General features: G+C 38.0%; 1 protein-coding gene across 1 annotated transcript; it reads right to left on the bottom strand.

The window, feature by feature from the left end:
• Positions 1-3,613: 3,613 nt before the first annotated feature.
• LOC122061422 (GA-binding protein subunit beta-2-like) lies at positions 3,614-16,241 on the bottom strand. The gene is made up of 6 exons (XM_042624672.1): positions 16,020-16,241; positions 13,170-13,257; positions 5,520-5,584; positions 4,115-4,183; positions 3,992-4,041; positions 3,614-3,873 (listed from the first exon to the last, which is right to left on the bottom strand). The coding sequence occupies exons 1-6, from the start codon at positions 16,098-16,100 to the stop codon at positions 3,762-3,764; spliced, it is 465 nt and encodes a 154-aa protein (XP_042480606.1). The 5' UTR covers positions 16,101-16,241; the 3' UTR covers positions 3,614-3,761.
• Between the last annotated feature and the right edge of the window lie 872 nt (positions 16,242-17,113).

Here is a 17,113-nt window from a genome sequence, read left to right as displayed (position 1 = left end):
TTACTGGGACGCCGGAGAATCCCTACAACGGGTGTTCGACTTTCTTCAACTTTCCTCTGTCCAGGCCCATCTTCCGGAAAGCTTCCGGGAATAGGATATAAGCTGAACTGCCGTTATGCACTAGGATCCTCTTCATTCTGCAATCCGCTATGGTCATGGTGACTACCAAGGCATCGTCGTGCGGGGTGTGCACCCCTTCCAGATCATTGTCTGAGAAGGAAATAACCGTCCCCGTCCTCGCCTTCTTGTTCGACCATTCAGCCATGTGCACGCTTCTCGCATACGCTTTTGCTTTCCTAGCCGAGACTGAACTTTCTCCAGCGGCTAGGCCTCCACAAATGGTTGTTATAACTCTAGTTGGGCTCTTATTCTCATCTCGGAGGCGATGGTCAGCTTCCTCGGGTGTCTGGTTCCTCCGTCGTTCCTGATTGCCTCTGCGGGCAGGCCCCCTTCTTTCATAGTGGCCTCTGCCATCTCTCCGAAGGTTATCCCTACAGTCATTACCGTCTTGGGCATCCTCCTTTTGTGGTCCACGAATCGGCCTAGATATCCTCTTCGAATCATTCCTTCTATCTCCCCCTTGAGGTGCCAACAATCTTCGGTGTCGTGGTCGTGGTCTCTGTGGAAGTGGCAATACCTGTCCATATTGCGTCTCTCGGGGTGCCGTCCCATCTTCCCTGACCACTTCATGGCTCTGGCATCCGGGGAGTCTTTTATCTGCATCAGTACCTTCATTAGTCTCCGGTTCAGGGGTGTGTATTTCTCAAACTTCCTTGGTGGACTTGGTGCCCGACCGCGCTCAGACTTCCATCTTTTGCCTTCTTCGAAGGGTTTGTCGTCGCCCCTTGAGATCCTTTTTCTTCCCGTCTTCCTTTCGGCTTCTTCATCGGCTTGAAGGGTTTCTTCCATCTGGATGTACTTATCGCATCGAGCTCTCAGCTCGGTCAGGTTCCTAGGTGTATGCTTCGCCAAAGACCTTTTCAGCTCCTTATCCTTGACGCCTCCCAGCAGGGCTGTGAACTCTTCTTTTGGGTCTAAACCTCTAATCGTGATCTTCTCTTGTTGGAAGCGCTTCATGTAGTTCCGCAGTGATTTTCCTTCATGTTACTTGATGTTGGTCAAGTTCAACATAGTCTTCTGAAGGGGTTGGCTACTGGAGAATCCCTTCACGAAGAAGTAACTTAGATCGTTGAAGTTGTGGATCGACTTCGTAGGCAGACGGTTGTACCATAGCCTTGCCGCTCTCTGAACGTCAATGGCAGGGCGCAACACATAATGTTTTCCGAGACTTCTAGATGCTATTACACTACTTAATCAATCCTAGATGAAAAATTAAAAATCCTCATCTCCAGTATTCCATAGGATATAAACCCTAGATTAACCAAGGAAGAAGAACCCTAAATTCCCAAGAAGAAGAAGAAGAAGCCGAACCCTACATACCTTGGGAGAGGTGTTCGAAAGCCAGAGGGGGAGAGCTTTGCATGCCGGAGGGGGAAGAATCGCACGCCGAAGGGATGGATCGAGTTACAGGTTACCGTACCGTCGTCGTCTTCTTCTTCTTGTCCGACAGAGTGAGTGAGAGGAGTAAGATGAGAGATGGGAGATGGGTTTAGAATATGCAAATAAAAGAGAGGGCAATATTGTCCTCTCACAATAGGTGGGGGTATTTTGGGTATATTATAAAAAAACTAACAGATTTTCATTCACTTAACATGGTAGGCTAACGGCAGGGTCCGATTTGAAATTTTTTGAATTTTTAGGGGGTGGCTTTGACGTTTCGAAAAGTCCAGGGGGTGGCGTTGAATAAGGACTAAAGTTCAGGGGGTGGCAATGCAATTTTCTCTATTCTTTATTTTACTTGTTATTAAGTGTTTCAGTTGGATTGGATGCATCTAATCCTTTTTTGAGTTTGTTTTCTTTGTTATTTTAGCTTCTTAGTCAATTTTGGTTAAGAATTGGATTAGGCCTTCATTTTTAATGCCTAAGTCTATTTTTGAGTTTTCTATATAATTTTGCTGCTCCTTTTCATGTGTGAAGACTTTCTTGTGTTTGATCAAGGTGGTAGAATCAGTGTTTGATCCGATTGGTTAATCTTATTTACAAACTACTGGTTCTTTCATTACTATTGCTGGTTCTTCTTTTTATTATTCAATATTTATGTTATTAACAAGTATAATTCTTCAAGTTCTTCACTTAAGATTTCATTTCTAAAATGTTGGATATAGGGTTTCTTTTTCAAGATTAAGCAATTCAGACATCCGATCGATCTGAAATTTTGAACACATGTTCATCACCCCTAGATTGGAACTCGATTCAAAATTGCCAATTCCAAAGATCGGAATGTGAGGTATTTGTAACGGGCCATGTTTTATAAATGGAACTTGATTTTAAAAATGGTGAATATGAAAAAGGTGATTTTGTGAAAGAATGAAAAGATATTAGTGTTTTGAGGGCAAATAGATTGTCCCATACTATGAAGAGTAATCACCACCCGAAAGGCAATGTGTTCCGTGGAACCGTTTGAGGGTAAATAGATTTCCTCTCGGAGTAGGGGCAATGGCAGCTTATTCCCTCACTGTCGGCTTATTTCCCATGGTAGGTAGAAAAATCAAGTGAAAGTATGAAAGTTATTTCATGAAAAAAATAAAAGTGTTTGACTTAAAACCATTATGATTTTGATTGTTGTTATTGTGTTGTATTCTTACTATATTCTTTGTTACTGGGCTGTCGAGCTCACTTATTATTTTAACAACATAGATGGTTGAGAAGAAGGTATGCTTTGTGGAGTCAATATGGGCCCGTGGGACTAATTAGCTAAAAAAAAAGAGGGATGGAGGTATGCTTGGAGCGGAGTTGGGATGATTCGAAAATTTGTTTATTAGTTGCTATTTTGGTTTCTTAGATGAAACAGTTTGGATAAATTTAAAATGTAAATTCTGATACTTGATTTTGAAGTTTAACTGTGACATATCTTAGATTGCCACGAATAGGAGTCATTTGAGATCTATGACAATCGATTATTTGGTTTGAGATTTGAAATTGATGAAGTTTGTTATGGACGTTTTGTTAGTGTTTACCAACCATTTGATCAATGCCTATGAGGATTGTATCCTTATCTGACATCTGGGTCTTTGTTGTGACAAGAAATGTTTCTAAATAATTGAAGTTTCAAAAATTTTATATATTGTTTTGCCCTCCCTCAAAGTTTGAAATTTTTATAACATTTAGTCTTACATTGAGATTTGAGAAAAAGGAAAAGTGGTCAATATATGAGAATGGGAACTAAAGGGTAGGGTTCTTTACAGAGACTCTCCTCCATTGTGTACGGGTTGGTCTCAGATGCTTTTCAAACACACATGCCTGGCTGGGCCGGGACTTAGGGTAGCGAGACAAGGCATTAGAGCATGGGGATTTCTTTTGGCTCAAGACTAGACTATTCACTCTAGTTTTTTCTTTTTGACCGACGCCATATACAACCTATCCGGCATCGGATATGGCCTCTCCGATGTCGGCCATAGTGCAACAAGTGCCGGACAGGGACCAAATGGTGTTCCCTGTCCGACACAGAGAGAGAGAGAGAGAGAGAGAGAGAGAGAGAGAGAGAGAGAGAGTGTGGCATCCAATATAACAGGACTCCAATGAAAGGAGACACCCAAATCCATTTTTCCCTGCTTATGGACATCTCATATGTCAAGCAGAAGGATATACATGATGATGATCTGCTATATAGTCATGTGCTACCATTGCCAAAATGTCAATACTTAAGAAACTCCAACTCCATTAAGTTCAAGCTGTGCAACAGCTGCATTGATTGCATCAATGACTTCCATTTTCCGCCTGCTCACTGCCTCATCCATCGGAGTCCTTTCATGGCTAGCCATACATCCAAATAAAAAGCATAAAGAAAAAAATAGTACCTTACATCCACAATCTTTATTTAAAAGAAAATTTTCTATTTGAAGCTCTTGATTCCAGGTTAGAAGCAACAGACCTGTTTAGTATAGTTACGTTGGCTCCTGCTAGAATCAAATTGTTAACCACCTGGAAAATCCATTTGTTGATAAGATTGCAAGATGAATCAAGTTGACTACCATAACCTGGAAAGCACAATTACCTGAATGTGCCCATTGAGGCAAGCCCAGTGAAGAGGTGTATTTTTCTCCATGTTACAAGCATTAAGATCCTGCGTCACAGATAAGCTCCGAAACTTAGGGTCCATGACAATGACTCGGAGATGTGTGAGGCAAGAAAAATCAGCAATTGCGAGATTGCATAAGAAAGGGCTCGTCCAAAGACTTAAAGTAAATGCACCATTCAAACCATATCAAAGAATCTATAAATAACTCATAATTTCAAAATTTTCAAGGACATTAATGGGAAGGTCTTAATGCTTTTGTTCTCAAAACAGAGATTAGATGGTTCGACGTATCTGTCTCAAGTAAATTCATTTTGTGTATTGTAACCATCCAACTCCTAATGCCCTGAACCTAAGATGTGGCTAATTAGCAGGAGCCCGCCTCTATATATGGTCTAAAAGGGCCAAGATGCAAAATGATCCCTTCTATATGATAATGTGATCTTTATCTTTATTACATTGAACGTATACATTGGTTTTAGCTACAGGTTCTTTGTACCAACAAAAAATAGAACAATCCTTGTGGATTGGCTACATGAATCCTACTTTAGTAGGCCACTTTATCAGGACACATCTTTAATTATAACAGTAGGGAAAAGGGATAGTGAGGGTTCTTTTTATCCTTTTTTTAAACTTCCATGAAAGGACAAGGCAACAAATCTTTTCTCACTACAACCCAACTCTTTTTGGCTTCATATGCCCTGTTAGAACCTCCAACTTTAACCAAATCAACCTGTTCTCATTATGATCACGGACCAGAAGCATGTGCAAGTTAACAAGTTACTTGCATGCCACTATAGCAGCCAGCAGCTTCAATTCCCAGATAGAGAGAACTAGTTGGTTATAGCCTATCAATACGAAATGCATTGAGATAGTCATTTATACACTCCATGGAGCTTGACAATGGTCAGGTCAACTCCTACAAAAAAAATTTCTAACAAAAGTATTCAGTGAAAGGACATTTTTGGGCAGTCAAGGCTTATCATCTAGTATACAGGCTGGAACTTAAAATGGGTATCTGAAGGAACACATGTTGACCAAAACCCAATCCACAACCTGGCCCATACAGTCTGCTTGCAATATTATATTTCAATTCTTTTCCTGGAAAATTCAACTCCTAAATATCTCGACTTGACTTTAAAGGGGACAAAGCTGAAGACGGTTGGCATGAGTAATATTATAATCAGTTAGATCAAAGAAATCTAGAAGACCTACCATGAATACAAAATCCTAAGAAAGCTCTAAGGTAAGCAAGATCTGAGATATATATATATATATATACAAACCTTAATTAAAAAATAATAACAAAATATATATAGGCATAAATTGGCTGAAGCATACAATTGCAAGAAAATACATGACATCTTAATGAGAGATTCCTCACCACTCCATTTTTTACAAGATACTCCACAATATCAAGATGTCCATTAGCAGCTGCCATATGAAGTGCTGAAAGCAGACGATGAAAATAAAATTAAATAAGGAACTAAACCATGGAAATGTTAAGCATTACATTCAGGTTAAGTAAAATTACAGTTGTGTAAATCATATTAGATCCCAAAAAGCTAGCAATTGCACATTTGCAGGTGCAAAGGTGGACATGTCAAAGAATGGTCTGGTACAATAGATAGATAAACAGACAGCTAGATACACACACACACGTTATATATATATATATATATAGAGAGAGAGAGAGAGAGAGAGAGAGAGAGAGAAGCACAAAAGGGTATCAAAAATTTTAGGATCAACAACAAAAGAGGAAAAAATAATTGTCATTTCATCATCTCATTGCCCATGTCTACTTAGATGAGAAAATTTCACCACCTGTCTACAATTAGAGTATTAATAGCAAATAATACATGCATTAGGAAAAAATCAACCAAATTAACCACAATAAACTAAAATATTAATCGTTCGAATTTTCTCAAAAAGCCACAACCCAACCAAACAACTGCACTGAAGCCCAAATAGCAACATTAAGAGAAGGAATAAGCATTAGTACCAACAAAACGCTCGTACTGGGATTTGACCATTAGATAGCCCGTCACCATTTTGCCCACACAATTGCATCCTGTTTTCATATCCCAATAATAGAAATTGTCCAGAGTTGACAAAAGAAGGATAAAGAATTGTAACTTCCGATCAATGGTCTGAAACTTGGACTGGGCCTCGATCTTTTTGGTGATTGACAGTGGTTCAGTTGGTCAATAAGATGTTAAACTCATTCAGGAACTACTTTGATGAAGTGGGTCAATGAAATCTTTCAGAAAATATGTGACCAAGCTGGGGGTCAATCTTTTGATCGTAAGATGTAGCCCAAGAGGGGGGGAATTGTAATTTTTAATGCTCACTAGTACAAAGGATGTGGTGCAAGCAAGGATTAAAGTATCGGTATCGGTCGCCGTATTGGTCGGCCAAAATTAAGATACGTATCGAAGGGTATCGTATCGTATCGAAGATACGCTAAGATACTCACATAAATGGATAGGAAACACTTGTTTATATACTTTTGCATAAAAAAATAATTAAAAAAAGTTATATATAACATGTATTATGCATAAATAGTAAATTGAGAGTATTGCACTAAGAATCCAAGGTTTGTAGTTGTCCCATAAATGTAAAATCCTTGTTCTCAACCTTGATTTCCACTTTAGTTAGAGAAAAAAATGGCTGACAGCAACTTTGGAACAAAAACAACTCAAAATATTGTGTTTTTCTAAAAAATTACCCATCTTGGCCATTTTATGACCGTATCGGTGTGTATCGCCAATACACACCGATACATACCGAAACATACATTTCACTTCTATTTTTGTGTATCGTCAATACACACCGATGCATACCGAAACATACATTTCACTTCTATTTTGAATTTTCCATAGAGTATCGGTACGTATTAGTGTGTATCGTATTGTATCGGTGGTGTATCGGTGCCTGTTAGTATGTATCTTACGATACATACCGATACAAAAGGGTTTTAAAAATTCCATGTATCGATCGGCCGTATCGTATTGGTAAGGGCCGATACGGATACGTATCGGCCGATACAATACGATATGGACCACTACTTTAAACCCTGGGTGCAAGCAGAAGATAAATAAAACATATAGAAAAGAAGCACTAAGGTTTAAAATGGTTTGAAAATGATTACATCCACTGCCAGGACTGTTCCAGGTCTTCCACTAAGATGTAGCTTTTACCAGTACTAACCAAATCTTTAAGTCTCGCTTTTAGTCCGAGTGGGGAAGCACTTAGTTGTTTTCTGGCTGACAACCAAAATTGGGTTATTTACTCAGGCTCACACCTAACCAATTTCCCACTCCTAGGTGGGGAATTACTGAGTTGTTTATCTGGCAACAACCAAACCCCAGGGTGTTTCAAGGCGCACACCTAACATTTTAACTCATGCAGGAGTTCTTGAGTTTTGCAACTCAAGGAATACAAGCCTCTTAATAGGCAGGCCGGATATACCAATTAAAGTACAGATAAATGCCTCTTAATAGGCAAATTTGCAACATAAAGATCAATTCCCTCAACCTATGGCCCTTTTTAGATACTCAAATATAATCACTGTTATTAAGGGTATATAAGAGGAGTTATGAAGCCCATATATATAGACAAATCCATGACGGATAAAAAACTAACCATTTGACTATTGGACCTCATCTGATCGACTGTCAGAACAGTTTGATTGACCAGCAGACTAGTTTATGACTGTTGTGTCCCAATGGCTCTTCTTGTAACTTACATGTTAACAACTACATTTGCATGGTCGACCATCTGTTTGCAGTCCTTGTAAAATGAATTTGCACTCAGGATGAATTTCCTGATGAAGCAAAGTGTTGTCTGGTTGATAGTACATGAGTTAGGCTATATGTGCAGCAAAGGACATTCAATGCAAGGTATTGCACAGCTAGACTTCTTTCAACCTTTGCCGGTCGACCATGGCTTGTAGCCAGCCGACCACCCTCTCTATTGAGACACTAAATACTGTCAACACATATCTCAGAAGAGATTGGTTGACTCCTATTCTTGTAGGTGACTTATATCAACCATTTTAAAGGGCATCTAGGCTGTTGGAGTTATTGCATAGGATTATAGCAGGACATAGAAATAAAGTTCCTAATCTTATGATCTTCTATAGTATGGCCTTGATCAATTTCTCCCAATTATGCGCAAGCTCCTTCCAACTCATTGAAATTCATCAAATCCTAGATAACCGTGGTTTGGTGAAGCTAATATTATGTGATCGCCAACTTCTCTAATGTTCCTTGATATAGCTTGCTTGATTGTCCAGTTAAGTACAGGCTTGATACTTGCTCATACCTTCCATGGAAGTCCATGAGCTTTTCACACATAAATATAGCAGTACTCCCAAGGACCATCTTGACCATATTTTAGGTCATCACCATAGTCCAGTTCGTAGGTTGACATTAAGGTGTCCATGTTTGATGTCACCAAAACCAAGTTGGAGTTTTGGGCAGATTGAAGATGGCCCCTTTTTTATGGTGGAAGTTAAAAATGCTCCCCCTTTACAAGTGCCACCAGTAAATAAATTCAGATGAAGGTACAGGCGCAAGCTGAAATACAAAGCTTACTACATATGACAAATAGTCACACATTATGTCAAGCAAAATTCCAGATAAAGCATATAAGAGAAATATTGCACTGTGAACTCATGAGTTATATAATAGGCTAGTTATAACTCACTGCCTTGAGCACTGGGGCTATTAATTAACAATGCTTAGCATTACCAAGTGCTTCAATATACATGCATACCAAAGAGGATCACCATCCTCTCTATTTTCCCCCTTCCTTTGTCATCATCATAAAGACATAGGGAGGTAGAGTTTGTGGTAGCAATTAAAGAACATTGATATGCATGGCCCGGCTATTAATTAACCATGCTTAGCATTACCAAGTGCTTCAATATACATGCATACCAAAGAGGATCACCATCCTCTCTATTTTCACCCTTCCTTTGTCATCATCATAAAGAGATAAGCAATTAAAGAACAATGATATGCATGGCCCTTAGAAAGAAATCAAATAAAGGTATATAAATGGAACACAACATGATTTCATTACAAGATAATACTTCAATAAGCATGACTAGACAGAAATAAGTCATTTCATTGAAATAAAATTTTAGTACAAAATGACTAACAAAAATAGAGAGATCACAGACAATTTGGAGGAGGTGGATTTCTAGGACGAAAAGCAGAGAACTGAGCAGATAGGTTTTATATCTCATCCATCATATTCATCTGAGATATTATGATGCCTGAAATATCCACTCTTACGTCTGCTTTGAAATCCGTTAGTTCAGTACAGATTTCCAGGAGGAAAAGCAGCAGAGAACTGAGCAGATATTTGTTGTATCTCATCCATCATATTCATATGAGCTGTTATAATGCTTGGAATCCCATCTTACTTCTGCTTTGAAATCTGTTGGTTCAGTTTTTATGATCCCAATTTCTCCAAACACCCTATTTGAGAAATCTTGAAATTCTTGGGAAGTGAATGGCTTCTCAGTACTGGGCATCTCTATCGACGTAGCAGGTAGCATTTCTTCCTCTAGTTGTCTTGCTTTCTTCTTCTTCAGGGACAAGGGGAATCCTCATTCATTTTAATAAGACCCCATCAATCTTCCCAAAATGCAAGGAGGTCCTAGATCTCTGATGGGCATAGCCTCATGAATCTCAGAATGATGAAGGGAAGACATATCTGCCTACCAGTACTTGGGCAGCAGACGATGTAGGCCTGAAGTGGTAACACATCATCTCTGTGACCACTTCAAGGAAGAATGTTATACCCTACAATCGTGCTAAGACCTCTGTAGATTCTTTAGACTCATCTGCTTTACTTTGTGTTCATGCTCATAATTCTTGCATATGGTCTCACAGACTTCGTACTTGTCAGCTACTTTGTCTAAAGGGTAAAGGAATACCCTATTACCAGCATCTGATAACCCCAATATTTGGCCTAAATAGGTAGTGTTGAGCCAAATATCTAACCCTTTCACATAACTGCTTATGGACTCTTCATCATTATCCATGTGAACGTTCATATTGCAGAAGAATAGACAGAGAAACCTAGTAACATAACTCAGGAATTTCTAGAAGAGAGTCGCATCCCAGGTTGCTAAACATCCCACCTATTCTATATCCTGCAAGGTGGCCTCTGACTACATACATACCTTGTGAGATTGATCAATTCTCATGGAACTCCCACAATTCTTGAGCTTGGAGCCCATGCAAAGATGAGGATTATCATAATCTTTCTTTCTCTCGTTCTTTTCAGGGATTTCTGGAGTTAGACCTGCAACATCCTTTCCTTTTGATCTCTTTGGAAACATGGATGCGAATGCACAATATTGGAGCGATATGGATGAATAACTGAAGGAAGGATCTTTGGAGTAAGTTTTCGGACATCAGTTGAAGGGAATTAGGAGTAGGAAATGAAAAACACAAGCCAAGGGATCAACAGCATGCCTCAATGGTCGACAATAACTCAGCTTCGGTATTTCAGTTATCCAATCTAGATGTCCGGTTCTACAAAATATACAAAACAAACTATGATGTATCATAGTCTTACTTACAACTACTCTAAGTGAAATCACCCCCCATATCCTAGCTCCCTTTCCCATGTCCATTTCCTCTCCGGTGGTTTCCCCACCTGAGACTCTCCTGTCCCCTGCCCTGCTTCTTCCCCCTCTCCCTCCTCCCCTTCTCCTTCTCCTCCCCAACCCAAGGCTCTACTGTCCATTCCACACCTTCCCCCTCCAAAGCTGGTCACTCTCTTATCTTTGTCCCTCCCTCCACCATCTGTGACAAGAAGGTGGGCCTTTGTACATCAAAGGTGGAAACTAGGAATGTATTCCTTTGGTTGTGGCCTGTGGGTACAGTCAAAATTAGTATTTGAGCAGATGTTGAGCCTAATAGTGGGCATTACGCCATGCATGTAGGCAACCTTCCGAAGCACGTATTTTCTATGTTGTGGTTGTGTATATGTACTGTGTATTAGAGTAGTTGGCTACAGGGGAGTGCACATCTGGTAGGCTTGGCCACTTAGTGGTGTAGTGTGGATGTGCATACGATTGTTTATGTATGAGACCATGATTGCAATGGTCTAGGTAGCAATATAGGGGTTGTGAGACAGCTTTGGTCAGCAATACAGTTTACGTGAGACAACTCTAGGCAACAATACAGGGGTTGTGAGACAGCTCTGGACCGCAATACAGTTTATGTGAGTAAGTTCTGTGCAGCAATAAGAATTGTCAATAGTACACATAGCGGCTCTGGGCAACATTAGTGAACTAAGTATGTATCCGTTAAAGTGCCAACAACGATTGTCATGTCAGGGGTACAGTTGGAAAATGAAAAAGAATTTGACACACTGATTAATCCACTAACCCATTTTAGTGTCAGCCGGGACCCAACAAGTACTGCAAAACTAGACTTCTTCCAACCTTTCCTGGTCAATTGTGGATTGTAGCCACTTTCCTGCCTCTCTGTTAAGTTGAAAAATTTTGCCAATTCATTTCTCAGGAGAGATTAGTCAACTCCTTTTCTTTGTGGGTGACTTATATTAACCATTTTAAAATGCATCAGGTTGTTGGAGTTTTACATAGGATTACATCAGGATATACAAATAAAAATCCTAATCTATGATCTTCTGAAGTCATTGGCATTCGTCAAATCCTAAAAAAACATGGCTTGGTGAAGCTTGTATCTGTGATTTACAACTTCTCAATTGCTCCTCGATATAGCTTGCTTGATAATCCAGTTAAGTACATGCTTGATACTTGTATCTTCCATTGAAGTCATGTGCTTTTCTGGGAATGTATATATCTTTTCACACACAAATATATCAGTATTCCCAAGGACCATCCTGACCATCTTTCAAGTCATCACTATAGTGACAGTTGTTAGACCAACACTAAAGTGTCCATGTTTGATGTCACCAAAATCAAGTTGGAGTATTTAGGTAGATTACAATCTCTCAACACAATCCACCATTTTTGGTGAGTAATTGGTCGATTTGGTTAACCAAGGCAGCTCCCATGACACCCCCCAGTCATTTTTTTTTCGGGATAAGAGATCAAGCTGGACACTTCAATTCAAGTCGAGTTAATTAGAAACCTCTGCTTTCTTATTATTAATACTCTAGTGTAAATTTCAGGATGGAGTTCAAGGGGAACCTCGAACTAAATCTCTTGAGAAAAAAGGACTGCTACCAAGGTCCATCCCCAAACCAACACCTCAAGTGAATACTGGAGTTATACATCATGATTCCCTTCCAAAGACTAGATCCATAACTCACTTTGACTCGTTGAGTGTCCTAACAATAAACTAATCCATATTTTGTTCAACCACGCTCCACCAAAGGTTCATACTTTGTTCAAATCATCATTCTGCAAAGCCACTTGTATAGAAGATATTTTTACTTGATGATGATATTTCTTCATCAAAACACCTTTCACAACTTGTGGGGTAAAATTTCAAAGTACTAATTATAGTAAACTTCAGCTTACATTTATGACAGATTTTAGAAATAAATTTTTTCTCTTGTGACCCCAGAGTTGAACCTAAAGTCCCAGAATCCCATCCTTTAACCCTAATATAACCTTTAGTCAGGCTCATAATGGAATTATAATAACTCTATCTCATCGTTTCTATCTTACAGTAATGTTAGGAACAGCATAATCCTTCTTACTCACAAATCTATGCACGTTATGAAATAGGACTCGTAGATATCTATTCTTGATCTTAGAAAAGAAGAGAAATATGTATTCATTTGTTTTTATTACTTAAGCGCAATAGTTCACTATGTAACCCACTCTTCTAGAAAGATATGGAGATTTTCAGGGCATATAAATTCAGTGACGGGAAAAGAAATGTAAAAGCAAAATGCTAAGATACATTTCTCTTCAAGGCAATAAATAGAATGAGAGGAAAATTCTCATAAAAATCATTATAACTGATCAGGTGAATTAGTCGGACAGCAGAATTATGGCCACAATGAGAACAACCTGTTCTTCCTTGAGAATCTTTAGAATCCAGAGAAACACCTGCAGACGCTAACCTTACGACATCATCAATATCATCATATCTAGCAGCCTGTTAAATAGAAGAAAAAAATTATTAATAACAAATAACATCAATGAAGTAACTGAATAATTAGCAGTTCACAGAAACTTTCACGAGAGCATAGAAAAATTATTGTCGAAGCAATGGTAAAATAATATTTAGATAGAGATTGTTTTGGACAGTACAATAAGAAATACAGAAAGGTAACTAATGTGGTTCTGGTCACCTAATGGATAGGTTTCAGAAACCAGTAGAAAGCCAGGATCGCATACTCGGAGAAATGTAAAGATTCAAGAAAAATCCAATCTCACAAGATCAATAAGTCAGATAGATTCGGCTTATTTGATTGGGAGAACAGAATAAATTTCAGTTCAATCTGACAATTAGATTCTACGATCTGAGAAATTCCTACTGAGGATAGGGCACTCAAGAACAGGATTACAAACCCAGAATTCAATCTCAGAAAAATAGGCACTTATAATAGATTTATTGGAGACATCAGGATCAGATATGCAGGAATATCAGTTTTAGAAGCCTCAACAATAACTGAAATCAAAGGTTAGAAATTAAGTTCAGAAGCACAGAAATTCAGAAAGCATGCTATGGCACTAGGACTCCATGCAGTCTCTATGGAAAATCAGAATTTTAAACCGGAGAATAGAAACAGAGCTCACGATAGAAACTCAAAGCAGAAAAAAAGCAGAATTGAACAGAAAGAACTGGAACCAATCAATTAACCTAAAATAGAAAATAGAAATTGAAATAAAATGCGCAGGAAGACAGAACTGACCTGATATCCAGTAGATGATTAAGATAATAAATAGCCAACCATCAAGTTGGGATAAGGTTTGGATGTTGTTGTTGTTTTTTTTGATTAAGATAATAAATAGAAGAAGAAGATAAAAGAAGGATGAGAAAAGAAACCTGCAACTAGAAACTGTTGGTAAGAAATAGAAAATAAAATGGGAGATCTTGAGAGGAAGAGAAGAAGAGAAATCGTGGAGAGGAAAGAAAGAAAAAAACAAATTGGTAACAACCAGTATTCCAAAATCAAATCAATCAATTAACAAAAATTCATTAGGATTATAACCCTATTTGTAAAAGACCAAATAAACTGACTTTAGGACTCCTAAGCCAAAAAAAACAATTGTACCTTCAAGTTACCTAAAAACTAACTAAAACGGACCAAATACTTGCCATAGAAGACTTCAAATGACATAAAATACTGAATAACAATAAGACATAAATGCTTAACCAAAAAGGACTCTTTCTGGACTAAACTAACCAACTTAAGAGCACATGGGACTCTCACAACCTTATCCACATACTTAATCCCATGTACAAAGTCAAGTCCCTAAATATGGGGTTATAAACGAGTTCCTTTACATCAAGAAACCCCGAACTTATCCACATACTTAATCCCATGTACAAAGTTAAGTCCCTAAATATGGGGTTATAAAAGAGTTCCATTACATCTAGAAACCCAAAAATAAAAAGCCAAAGGCACATAGGACTCATCCATGGGCCAAAATTAAGTCTTTCGAAGCCCAATTGGACAATCTTTACTACGTCAGCACTATACTAATGAAGATGACAAAGCAAGGTTGATAAACAAGTCTAGGGGTTTCCTCCTACTAACAAGTGACATTAGAATTTAGCAGAATCACCGTCCAACCACCTCATAGTGTTAAGATCTCTTGCAATACACCAAGGAATTTTCTAAAACTTTAAAAAATAAAATCACAGATCTTTTTATCAGGTTAATTGATGTCCCCCTTTTAATTTCCCTGCAATCTAAGTTCCCCCTGCTGAAGTTTGGGGCAAAGGTTTTCCCTCTAAAAAACTGCTCTTAAGTATTGACAACCATGTCGGAAAAAATCCTCATTATTGAAAATCTCTTAAAAAAAAATAATGATTCTTATTGAATGTGTTCCATGTGAATTAGGACTACAGAGAACACCCCTATATTCTTATTCACTGTGACTATGCTACTGATATTTGGGAGGGATCTGATCGGAAAAGGAATATACACTGGATTATGCCAACTGGAATTGGTGTACTTGAGGAATTGCATTCATGTACTTTAAGGCTATCCAGGCCAGATACCGGAGGGTGGCTCAGCAGTTGTATCATGGTCCCACTGAAGGGAAGGAAATCAGTGTACCTTTGAGGAAGTGGCTCAATAAGTTGATGGAAATCAGTGTACGTCTCATTATATCTAGCAAATGTTGGAACACTAAAAAGTTGATGGCAATTTTCTCTCTCTCCCAGACACGGCATTCAGCCATTCTGTGAGAGCTCCAGAGTGAACATCATTAATACATTGGAGAATCATATCAAACAGATAATATAGCACGGGACCCAAGAAAAAAAAAATGCAAGAAGCCATCAAATGCAGGGCATTGGCACAACACACACCAACTGTATGTAAATATTCCTCACAAGTGAAAATTCGAAAAAAGGGGGTAAAACAAAAACAAAGATGAGCTTCACTGCTAAACGAACTTAGAAATCTGAATCTTTTGAAAAGCCATTTGCAATCATAGTGGATTCAGGAAACTCTATTGCTCATTCCCAATCTATATTATAAGGAAAAAGTATGCTATGGGTAATCTTATAACAAATTTTCCATTACCCACAACTCAAAATTCAACAAAATGTAGTTCTATATATCAAATTTATTCGGTAACTTTAACTGTCTCACTTGAATTCATACACTGCTGAAAAGCAATATCAGAAGGCCATGGCAACTACAAGAACCCAAAAACCAAGTCTCTATGTGTAGTTGTTACCTCAAGCAATGCCTCCACGTTGTCAGGGGTCTCCGTCTCCTCTGCCGGTTGATTCGCCGTATTCGCTTCGTCCATTCCCATTAGCTTTAACTCGAGAGAGAGAGAGATGCTTTGGCCCTGCAGAGTTGCAGAATGTTTATTAGTTGGGTCGGCTTAAAGCCTTAAATCAGCGCTTCAACACTCAAACCAGAGGTTGGACCGTTTTGGACTGATGAACATGGTTTGAGGAATCTGATTGGAACGAACTGAATCGGTCAGAATGGATCGATATTGGCCTTAACTGATACCGATTCTTAGCCAATACCATATTGGTAGATGATATGAAAAAGGGTATAACAGTAAAAAAAATGTTTTCTTAATTGAATCCAAGGGTATTCCGGCCTTGATTCCATCTTCTCAAACCTTGTTAACTGTTCTTTGTATTTACCAAAAAAAAAAACCATCTGTTCTTGGTCTGACTGTCTGATCTGATACATGTGCATTGCATTTTCCTTATACCGTCTCAAAAAAAAAAAAAAATCTAAACTTTTAGAACTCATATTGTCTATTTTTGTTCTTTTACCGTTTTCAAAATATTTGACCTTTATTTATCATCCTATTTAAATTTTGTAATGTGCCGTTTAATTTTATAATGTGCCATGCCGAACAAAAAAATTTATCATTCCGTTTTAACTAATTATGAATTCTACTAATGTTTGATAAACTTTTCGATCATCATCTACTATTCTTTTTCTTTTTTTTTTTCACATTTTGGTCTTATCCACATTTTTTCTTTTTTTTTTTGGAACATTAAGTTTAGTACAATATGTTCTCTTGTACAAATATAGGCATCACCTATTTGAAATTATTCAGGAATCTGAAAAGTATTGCGTAAGGATACCAAACAAAAGGAACTTTTCTTTCGATTACTTCTCTCTGATATATATTTTCTTTTTTTCTTTTTTTCTTTTTTTTTTTTTTTTTTTTTTTTTTTTTTTTTTTTTTTTTTTTTTTTTTTTTTTTCTTTTTTTCTTTTTTTTTTTCTTTTTTTTCTTTTTTTTCTTTTTTCATTTGTTTGTGGATTAGTTTGTTAGCCATATGCTTTTTGTTTTGAT

The sequence above is a fragment of the Macadamia integrifolia genome, chromosome 14 (genome assembly GCF_013358625.1).
Source record: "Macadamia integrifolia cultivar HAES 741 chromosome 14, SCU_Mint_v3, whole genome shotgun sequence".
NCBI classification, from domain to species: domain Eukaryota; kingdom Viridiplantae; phylum Streptophyta; class Magnoliopsida; order Proteales; family Proteaceae; genus Macadamia; species Macadamia integrifolia.
Note: the sequence above shows the minus strand (reverse complement) of the source record. Positions and strands in the feature narration are given on the sequence as shown.